Source organism: Mus pahari, chromosome 6 (assembly GCF_900095145.1).
Source record: "Mus pahari chromosome 6, PAHARI_EIJ_v1.1, whole genome shotgun sequence".
In the NCBI taxonomy this organism is placed as follows: domain Eukaryota; kingdom Metazoa; phylum Chordata; class Mammalia; order Rodentia; family Muridae; genus Mus; species Mus pahari.
Window position 1 is genome coordinate 5,612,360 of NC_034595.1, and position 11,689 is coordinate 5,624,048.

Sequence of the window (11,689 nt, forward strand, 5' to 3'; positions counted from 1 at the left end):
TATATATATATATACATATATATAGGTATATATATATTGTAAAATCTGAGTTTAAATTCATACTGAACTGATGTAAACACAGAAGACAACATAGAAAGCATACAATTATATATTGAGTTTTAACCTTGTAAAAAATCCCTGTCCTTACTATATTCAAATATACAAAAATATTAGGAAGCATGTAATGACTTGCACCTTTTACTACATGAAACTGTATGTGTGTGTATGTATTGACTGTATATATGTATATATGATGTATGTACTATGTACGTACATACGTATATACGTGTGTGTGTGTGTGTGTGTGTGTGTGTGTGTGTGTTTACTATGTGTATACCTGGTGCAGGTGGAGATCAGAGAGGGCATTTGCATTCCTGGAACTGGAGTGACAGACTTGTCATACCCCTATCAGTGTCTAGAACAGAACGCAGGTTCTCTGGAAGAGTGGTAATTGCTTTTAATCAATGAGGCATATTTCCAGACTCTCAGTTTTGAGACATCCTTTTTCTATGTAGCTTTGGTTGGTCTAGAAATTGCTATGTCAACTAGGCTAGACTTAAACTTACAGAAATCAGCCTCCCTCTGCTTCCTGATAGCTTGAATTAAAGATCTGTGCTACCGTGCCGAATACATGACATGTCAGAATTCCTGTTAACACACAGTAGTTCTTGTAAATAAAAGCAATGTTGAGGCAGGAAAATAACATAAAGAGAAAAATATATGTGAAGAGAAACATAACTGTGACCAGTTTTCTCATTGGAACAGGCAAGAGAGCACTGTCGAGTTTCTTCGGGTTGCCTATACAGCTTATTTTAATACCAAGTCCTATGTCTGGGTGGTGTTAGTGAGTTATGCAGTGCATGAAATTGTAAAAAGAACTACATGTAACAGAAAACGTAGGCTCTCAAAAGTTTGCACTACACCAAATAGCCAAGAACCCCCATTATTTTTACAACAGCCCTGATCCTTCCTACTAGGTAGCCATAGCAGCTACTGAGCCTCTCTTGCATTGATTGACCTGTTTCCTCATCTAGAAGAACATCATTTCTTGATAACATGCTTTTGCAGTTTGTTGCAATGACATGTTTCTACTTGATTTGTTGCTCTAGGATACACCAACCTGAAGGTTCTCCATGGGTAGCTACTAGGCCCAGTATCATTGGTGGATTGCTTCATTTGTCATACCACTTCTAAAAATAAGACTAAATACAAAATTATGAGTATAATGATACTAAGTAATTTGATGATACTGTACATAGATCTTTCTTTTTATAGATAAAATTCTACCACTATAGTGATCAGTATACAGTTCTAACTACACACATACATATAGCAATGAGAAGTTATAATTACAGAATTTAGAATAGCATCCCATATTCTTCATATTTATTTTTTGAAATTTTATATTGTTTCAGGAATGCAAAACCTGAAACTTTTTTTTTGAGGGGATAAATGGTAAAAGTATTCTTTTGTGAGAAGTGATTCCCATCATCTAACCAGAAAATGAAGATGCACTTTGTATATTTATAAATTATATGTGTGTGTGTGTATGTGTGTTTGTACATATATGGGTGTGTGTGTGTGTGTGTGTGTGTGTGTGTGTATCCCTGATATATGGAAATAGGTTTTTTTCCTAAAGAGAAATTCTAACATCTCTAGCAAGAAAGGATAGTACTCCATGAGTAAACAGGCTTCAAAGTAGAAAGTGCTTCCTTTCACAGTTAATATGCTAAGAAACTACGAAACACAAATACATACATTAATTTTTTATGGAGCCCAGGAGACACCAACTTAATATCTGCACATTTTCAAGATAATTTGTAGCAAGAGGTTCAGAGGATTGAACCTTCGACATTTCATTATGGATTTGGAGAGCAGCTCCTGAGGCTCCTCGTCTCTGTGGGAGGCTATCAGAAGAACCTGGGTGCTGAGGAACTAGGTGCCGTTTTCTCCAGTGATGTAGCCACTGATAAAGTATCCATTCCAGTATGCCCACCTCATTCTCATGGAGGCAATTCCGTTTAAAGCCAGTGGTTCATACAATATAAGAAGATGTGAGGGGAGGGAAAAACATTTATTAGGAAGAAGGATTTCGGTGGGAGAGGAAGGGAGGGAAATGTGTGGATGCAAACACTAAAAGTCAATAAATATTCATGTGTGAAACCGTCAATGAATTAAAAACAATTATAACTATGCTTCAGGTATGATTTACAGCACCATTGACATACAATGTGATCTAAGTATACACAGTATTTGGAATGATAAGCTAACTGACTCTACCTAGAGAAGAAAAGAGCTCAGTGACACAAGGCAGTTTCCTAATTTTAAATAAAACTCTCTCAGTACCCTTTGTACATTTAGTGCCAGTCTCCCACATTAGCAGAGCCATGGGGTGTTTCCTCCCTTGATGTTTACATTTCAAGGAAATGGTTCCAAAGATTTTGAGAAGCATATTTCTGTGTCATAAAGGTGACAGAAACTTCTTTTAGTTTCTAATAGGATGTGCAATTCCTAGAGAGGTGAATTGCTGATAATTGCATGTCTCTGAAGTCAGTGCTCCATGAAGAAGAGAGTGACCATTTCTCCTCTACTTCAAATAGAAACAATTATGCTCCTTCCTTTCAGTATCCATTTATCTCTGGAATGTAAATATGCATACCAAATGTTCATTCCTGTGAGAACTTTGGGTCTTCCCAGCCTTTATTCCCGAGGTGTAGTCATCAAATCTTGATCCTTTATCTTTCTGACATTGTCTGATAGCATCAATATTATGATGCTGTATATAACTAGGGAAATATTTCCTTCCATTTCAATTCAAATGAAATATATTGTCTTAAGTGGCCTACCTTGATTATATATTTCTAATGTTGCTAAGCATATTTGGCACATATTCTTATAAATAAAAGCTTAGAAATTTGTCCCCCCTAAATACAATTCTAGCTAGAGAAATTTTGACAGCAACCAGACAACAGTGGTCTTACAGTATCCACATGCCAAGGAACATATAAATCTGCGCATTTAGCCTTTTTGAACTTAAATGTCTTCTCTGTTATATCTTCGATCACACATTTTCTCATTTCCTAACTCATCTCATTGCAGTAACCATGATTTCAATTACTATCCGAATGTATTGACTCTCTCTCTCTCTCTCTCTCTCTCTCTCTCTCTCTCTCTCTCTCTCTCTCNCTCTCTCTCTCCCTCCCTCCCTCCCTCCCTCCCTCTCTCTCTGGCATCTGACTGTCTCTCTGTCTATATATCAATCTTTCTATGATCTATCTTTCGATCTGTCATCTATCTACCTACACACCTACTACCTATATAATAATCTTTCTATCATTTTTATCATCTATGTATATAACTGTCTATGATTTTTTTCACAAAAAACTTAACGCATAAAATACTGTTCTTACTGTATCACTTATTTAACTTATTTCCGATACATGTTGCCATCATCTTGAATTTCTACATGATCATTCTGGCTTCACAGATTTATCCCTATCACTGGAATTAAACCCACATTTAGCAGTAGCAGTATTTGAAAGAATCATTTGTTGTTAATTAAAAGATTCAAATTACTACATACAAACTAACTTTTAAAGCTTTCAGAACCATCCCTTATCAGCAGTTTAATTAGAAAGAAGATAAATGATGAGAAACTGCAACCAACTCTTCACTATTCTTTACCTTTAGGAATCAAACTTGTTCAAGCTTTAATTCCGTGGGACTTCGTTGTTTCTTGTACTTCCCTCAGGCTGAAATCAAATATTTTTATCAAACATTATAATAGTTTAAACTACAAGGTACAAAAATATAGCACCTCTCATAACAATAAATCTTTTGTGAGTAGTACCTTATATGGGATTAAATTTTCTAAATATAATATTCTGAGTTTTACAATCATTTCCCCTGTATCAATTAGCCTAGTCCAGAACTTCATAACCTTCTATAAAATGGTACTCAAGGAATAAATGATGATATTACGAAAAAATCCAAAATGTTGTAAAAGGATTTTCTTGAGATTTGTAGCATAAAATTGCTTGAATGTTTTCAGTTCTTCAGCCTGCCAACGATAACATTTGCATCCACAGGTATAGTTAGTATAACCCTTGTAAACTTTGCAGATTTAAGATATATGCCTTGGGGTTATATAAATTCTCCACTTTAATGCATGATGTTAGGATATATTGTTAAAAGAAAGTAAACTTTGAGAAAGTACCAAGTATAAACTTAACCTATGTCTCTAAAGGTCTTCATCAACCAAAAGAAATTTAATTATAAGGCCTGGAATGTTTTAGTCAAACTTATGACATTTTCCTCTTTTCTTTTTGTTGTTTCTGGACAATAATCAAATTATCTAGCACATTCTCTCCTTTTGTTTACCCATATGCATACAAAAGGGAATGTATTCATCTAAATCAGTTACTTAAGGTTTTAACTACTAACATTTCTGATATTTTCAACTAGCCTAATAGAGGGGGACTACTGAGCTGATGATTGAAACACATCTTTAATGGCTGCTATTGATTTAATGTGCTCACCGTCCCAGATAATATATTTGCATTTTAACTGGAAAATGAAATGGCTTAGTGGAATGAATGAGTGCTAGTATAATTTCAGAGAGATTATAAATATTAATAAGTGAAGTTTCTTTGGGATGATAGTTATATTTATTGAAAGCAAAAGCACCACCATTAATTATGTCTAGAGTGTTTGGGGAACCAGTACTTTGTGGAGTAATTCTAATCAAAATTTGATTTAAACATCCAGGCAACAGTGTGACTATAGTCATGACCAAATAGTATATACTTAACAGACACAAAGACAGTATATGTTAAATGTTCTCATCGCAGAAAGTATAAATTTTAAGATAAAAATAAAAGGGAAATGGGCTGCTTTGTAAGGAAATCTACCCATTTCACAGTATGCTTCATTAGGATCCAGAAATCAATAGAAAGACTAGTGCTCTGGCAGACTAAAGTAACTTATCATTTCAATCAGAATTAAGTTTTCTCTGACCTTATCATGATTTCCACCCAGGCCATGGAGAACTTTTCTAAAGAGGTCCCTGACCATCATTTTCTAGCAATATGAGTTTCTGCTCTGGAAATGTATATTTATTTTCTTGACTGAGTTTTTTCTAACTAAACCCACAATACTTGAAGATAAAAGTCTATCATAACTTTGAACTGTCTTTTTCCTACTCTCATTCTCTCAGTTTAATTTCAAAAGAGAAAAAAAAACAAACATTTTCTGTTTTCCAGGCTCAATGCATGCTTTCTAAGCCCATTGAATCCTTCTCAAATAATTTATTAAACATATCAAAATGGGCTACATTAGCAGTTTTACTTTCCCTTAAGGAGAAATGGGGTAAATAAAACCCTGAATACATTTGGGTAAGTGTGACATCAAACTCCTAAGATCTCATCATACTGAAAGATCATAGGTTATGATACTTCCCATTTTGCATATTAGGTAGTTCAAGAGTTAAATGTGAGTCACTATAACCAGGAAACTTGGTATCAAGTTACTTCAAGTACCATGTTCCAACTTGGGAAAACTTCCATGAAGTTTTTGTAGTATTGAAACAAAAAAGTCATACATTTACGACATGGATGGAAATATCAAATAGACAAGTTAGATCGTAGAGGAGAAGTCACTGTTACAGGCCTCAGATTATGTCTTAAGATAATTTTAGCTTTTGAGTTGACAGAAGTTAAATTTGCATTTATTAGTTCCCAATGGATTTAACGACTAATCTCCAAGGGGATTGTTAAAGCAAATACAGAGGATTCGAAAGGAAAGCTATTAAGAGGACTCTAGATAATCCAGGATAATTTGGCACTGGGCCTACAGCATTGCACATCTTCTGAATTACAGACTGTTGAATTGGGTACTCCAACCAGCAGAGTCTTTCACCATGATGCAGTTATTTCTTGAAAACTTCAGGTTAATTCTCCTCATTTAAACCATATGGTACCCTTTCTTCATCTACAGAATATACTGCTAAATGTAGTGTGTGGGGCATACATTTTATCCCTTTAAGGTTGTGATATAAAGAAAGAGGGTCAATTTAACCTTACTTACATGGTATGACATAGTGAAAATTGTGAGTAAAAGCCATTTTTCTAAATAATTACTAAATGAAATGGAATTTTGAGCTATATAAGTAACCCAATTCCTTTGATCTTTATATTTTAATTCTGAAATTTGAGCTATATTACCTTCCTGTCTTATTAATTCAATGGAAATATGTTTTGTATATAATATATAAAAGTACACATGTAAAACCATTACCAAAATTAACAGCCTATCAATATTTCTACTTGCCTTTTGTAGTCTATCTCTCCTCCCTCCTCTGCCTTCTCTACTACTACTACTACTACTACTACTACTACTACTACTACTACTACTACTACTACTAAATACTTTGTCTCTGAAGGGTGGTTTTCAGCTTTCACAATTTCCCCATAATTGTGTGTTTGATATATCACATATAAGATATTATAAATGTCTCAATGACCTCATTTAGCAAAATCATTTAGAGGTTAATTTGTAATAACATATGTACAAATAATTTATTCATATTTATATATGTATAATATATATATTTGTTTATTCACCCTACTATTGATAGGTAATTAGTTTTTAATTCCTCATTATTTTAAATAAAGCTACTAAAGTTTTGTGGTGAAACGTAGTATTATATACCTAGGGATAGAATGAAGGATATTGTAAAATGTCAACGCTTTTCAAAACCACTTCATTTTAAATGTCTTAAATTTGAAGAGAAAAGGAAATTGCAGCATTTCATACACCTTCTGACCCACTTCCTCTTCTGTGAGCAATGTAAATAATCATAGCGTACTTGCCACAATTATTAAACCAATATAGACACATTAATAGTAATCTAAGTGCAAACTTTATTCAATTCCAGTACACACATGCTATAATAATAAAGAGTAATTAGTCCTTAGGTAAGAAAACTTGACAGGACCGTTTGTCACACATAGTAGATTCTAAATTCAGCTGGTAATTTTGGCAGACATCTAAATTTGCTAGCTAGCTTTATCCAAAGGAAACAATTCATGTGTTTCTGAGAAGGTAGCTTCTCAACTTAGAATAAAATGCTTGTCATCCTTAGGCTCCTAGCTGTCCCAGAAACTAGGAGATACAAGTGTCATCTTTACTGATGTTATTTAAAAGTGCTTCTCATGCCCTTGAGAAATACACTGGGGTATGAGTGAGAAAATGCCTCCAAGAAAGGAGAGGTGAGGTCATGTTGCTTGCCCAAGGCAGGTCTCAGATTGGTGTAAGAGTCAAATTCAGCCCCTGGCAAAAGGCTTCCTTCACGTTTTTAATAATGTATATGCATATATTTCAGAGAGAAGGATTTACGATTGAAAGTTTACTTACGATTGAAAGTTTACTTAAACAAATGCTATTAGCAATGGGAAGCAGAGAACATCCTCTTATATCTCCATGAGAAGAAGAAATCTTTACATTTTCAACTTCCACTTAAACTGTTTTTTTTTTATTAAATATTTTCTTTATTTACATTTCTAATGCTATCCTGAAAATTCCCTATACCTTCCCCACTCCCTGCTCCCCTACCCACCCACTCCCAATTCTTGGCCCTGGCATTCCCCTGTACTGGGGCATATAAAGTTTGCAAGATGTAGGGGCCTCTCTTCCCAATGATGGCCCCTTGTACAAAGCTCAAGTCTAAGTGGATTAAGAACTCCAAGTAAAACCAGAGACACTGAAATTTATAGAAGAAAAAGTGGGAAAAAGCCTCGAAGATATGGGCACAGGGAAAAAATTCTTAAACAGTACAGCAATGGCTTGTGCCATAAGATCAATAATTGACAAATGGCACCTCATAAAATTGCAAAGCTTCTGTAACGCTAAAGACATGGTCAATAAGACAAAAAGACCACCAACAGATTGGGAAAGGATTTTTACCAATCCTAAATTAGATAGGGGACTAATATCAAATATATACAAAGAGCTCAAGAAGCTGGACTCCAGAAATTCAAATAACCCCATTAAAAAATGGGGTACAGCGAGGTCCACTCCGACTTCTCAGAAGGCCAGGGAGTGGGAGCCCACAGTGGGTCGGTAGCTGGCCAGAGGCACCAGCAGCGGCCCTCCCGAGGCCAGCAAGGCTCCGGATCCTACCAGGTGTATGAACACGGCAAGGAGGAGTCCGATTCCCAGCACCAGCATGGCCACCAGCAGGAACAGCAACCCGGGCACCAGCACCAGCACCAGCACCAGCACCAGCACCAGCACCAGCACCAGCACCAGCACCAGCACCAGCACCAGCACCAGCAAGAACACCAACAGCCCAAGTCCAGCCATAGGCAGTAGCGGTCCAGTGGGAGAGGGCAGCAGGGAGCCCGCCAGGAACAGGAAAGGGACAGCGCCAGGTCCAGGGACTGTCACTGGCCTGACTCTCGCTGAAGCCCCGACGTGTGCTCCAGTCAGCGGATGGGACTGCGCTGCCCTGTGCGTGGCCTTGAGACCCTACGCGACCCTGGACAGATGCCTGGCCTTGTAGGGTCCCAGAGCGCCAGGAGGCGTCAGCTGCCTGTCCACCTGACGAGGCGCCCTGGACCCCTGAGTCGGAGCTGGATCCGGCCCTCCTGTGGGCAGATGAGGATTGCCCGTGCCGGGCTTCGACCTGGACTCCAGGCTGGTCTTCGCTGTCACTGGACTGGCTGGAGCTGGGCTCCCGGGGTCTGTCCCTCCTGGATGAGTTGTGCCCAGAGGCATCGGTGGACTGTCCTCTTCCTTCTGAGCCTGTTCTTGCGCTGACCCNGGGTGAGTCGGCCTGGTGTGCACTAGATCTGTAATGGCCAACACTCTCCGGAGATGGTTCGGGGCAGGACAGTTGCCTGCCTCCTTCAGAGCCTCTGCGGCCTCCCTGATGATGGGAGGACTCAGGCTCGCTCTGGGCGCCTGTTTTGTTTCTTCTGTTTTCCTCTCTGTGCTCTAATGTAACATTCTCTGATATATAGTAACAGTGAATGTAGCTTGCCTCCCAGTCTTCATTCATTTTCTGTTGTCATAGATTTCATCACAATTTTTTTCTTTTGGCTGTCTGTGTTTCTTACTTCTGTTGTCTTTTCTTTCTGTGGAATCAGAACCAGCCCTCTGCTTTCTATTTGAATCATGTTGGTGCTTATGTTTTTCTGTTTCTCTCCTGTGTGTATCTCTGCCCTCATTTCTACTGTTTGATCCATGCCTTTTCCCTCTTCTTCCATTTGGGCTTCTCGTTCTGTCACCTTTTCTCTTCCTGTCAGTTCCACCATGCTTCTGTCTAAGACTTTCTTCTTCTTCTTCTCCCTCCTCTTCTAGTCCTTTATAGTCATGTTTACTTCTCCTTTTTGATCCATGTGTTTGGAATCTTTCATCCTTGGATGCCTCATAATATGCTTTTGCCAACTTTAGCACCAGTAGTAAATACTCAGCGAAATCTAGTTTGTCATCGTGGTCNACATCTAGCATTTGCATGAAGACTTCAGCAATGTCTTGGTCATCTGGATTCTGTAAGAAGTTAAGAAAGGTATTTTTCCAGAACAACTATTTTCAATTTTATCAATGAAATGCAATATACATTTATGATGTCTTAGAACCTGTTCGTTTAGGTTTTTTTGTAGTATTTTTATGCCTCTCTCTTCTTGTCTGTTAGTGTTAATAGTATCTGAGTTAATGTTTAAATATCAGCTATTAAACATCACTTTTTCCTAAGTCAGTTACTCTTCTTTTTTATTTCATGTGTCAGAATTTTATTCAATTTGATTCAATTCTTTTCAAAGTATACTACACTAATCTTGATTTTGGGAAAAACTGTGATGTTTGGTTGATAGTATTCATTTCTCTTATTTTAAAATTAAATATTGTTAGTTTTTGAGTTTCAAATATGTTTTCTCATGTATGAAGAACATGTAGGTACACATTTAAAGAAAGCTAAATAAATTTTATCTTGTCTTAAAAAAAATGGGGTACAGAGATAAAGAATTCTCCACTTAAACTTAGAACTGTACAGCTCTCTTATTTCTCAGTCTACCACTACCTGAAGCTTACTGAAGTCTCTTTCCATGGATAGAGATTTATCATTGAGGTTCCTCAATTACTCGGCATTTATCTTCAAGCTGTGCAGTGCTTATAACTTCATTTTTGTTATTGTGATTATAACTTCATATGTCATAGTTGACAAGAATGATTGTTCATGTAGTTTCCATACAAAATGTAACTGTTAAAAATTCTATTTGTGCTAATTTGCTTCAACAGAATAAAGTTTCAACTATAAATATGGATCTTATAATATAAAAAGTCATATAGATATAATTATTTGTAATTGAGTTTAACAAATACATAAATTAGTAAGCAACTACAAGTGATGGAAATGGCACTCTATTTTGTTAAAATACATTTTTGTTATTATTTTCAAAATCAATTTAGCTATATACATATATATATATATATTCACACAACTATACTACCTTATTATTTTTTTAATTTATTGAAATTTTCATATTTATAAACAATATACAATGAACTATGATTATATTTATTCCCTCCTACTATCTTTTATCTTCTCCCACTCCTGCTGAATCTGTCTTCTTCACAACATATTTGCTTCTACCCTATTGTCCCTCACATTCTTTCCTTTAGTTCCTCTTTCCTTTTTGTCTTTTTTTTCCCAAGCAGCACGTGAGATGACACAGATGCTCTGTGTTCTCAAGTGTAACTGCCATGTCACATCCAGAAGGCAATGCCCTATCACACGCCTTCTCATCCTTCAGTTCTTACAATCTTTCTACTCATCTTCCATGGTGTTCCTTGTGTCTAGTTTGTAGTGGTGCAATAGATATTTGGGGTCAAGCATTCAAGTCTTTAGGTTCCTGCTTTATCCACTGTTTAAAGTCTTCTCTGGCCAAGGCTAAATAAAGACTGTAATAGTCTATGGGGGAAAACATATATATTCATGAAGTAGTTTAACTAAATGTCCATTTGACAAACTCTCAGTAGTCAATCTCCAGTAGGGCCTGTAACCTCCTTAGTCACATTTGTTGTTGCTGTTGTTGTTGTTGCTGGTAGCAGTGATGGTGGCAGTGGTAGTGCTGTATTTACCATTCCACAGTAGTAGGCATGTATTCCTTAGATGGAATAAACCTTAACTCTAATCAGGAAGCTTAGCAAGTCTGGTCCAATAGTGGTTTAATCAACTTGGGGAAACTTTTGATCTTCTATTCAAAAATGCTTTCTGTGCCCTTTGCTCCAACATTTTTTGTCCTTTTTATTATTCATCTTTCCATATTTGATTCAGGTTTCTTGTTGGTACCTTGTGCAGGTTAGCTTTGCTTGTCAACTTGACACTCAACTGAGAAGAGGGGAACTCATCTCAAAAATTGTTTTTATTAGATTAGTCTTTGTGCACATCCGGGAGCGTTGTCTTGATTGGTAATTGATTGGGAAGGACCCACATCAAATAATTTCCAGACTTAGGATGTGAAGTACCACTGAGTTTCTTCATTTGCTACTCTTCTCACTGTGGTCAAACTGAATAACTCTCTTTTCCCTACTCTTGTCTTTCATTGGCAGTGTGATGACAGGTTGTCAAGATTCCCTTGTTAACAGTACCATGACTTTGATCTAATCAACTCTAGTAACAGTTTTGACT

At 36.7% G+C, this 11,689-nt stretch overlaps 1 protein-coding gene across 1 annotated transcript; it reads right to left on the reverse strand.

Annotated features, from left to right (window-relative positions):
* Positions 1–8,082: 8,082 nt before the first annotated feature.
* On the reverse strand, positions 8,083–10,804 carry LOC110323222 (filaggrin-like). The gene is given in 4 exon segments (XM_021200376.1): positions 8,083–8,174; positions 8,311–9,063; positions 9,066–9,549; positions 10,667–10,804. Coding segments are annotated over 4 exon segments (1,467 nt in total).
* Positions 10,805–11,689: the final 885 nt, after the last annotated feature.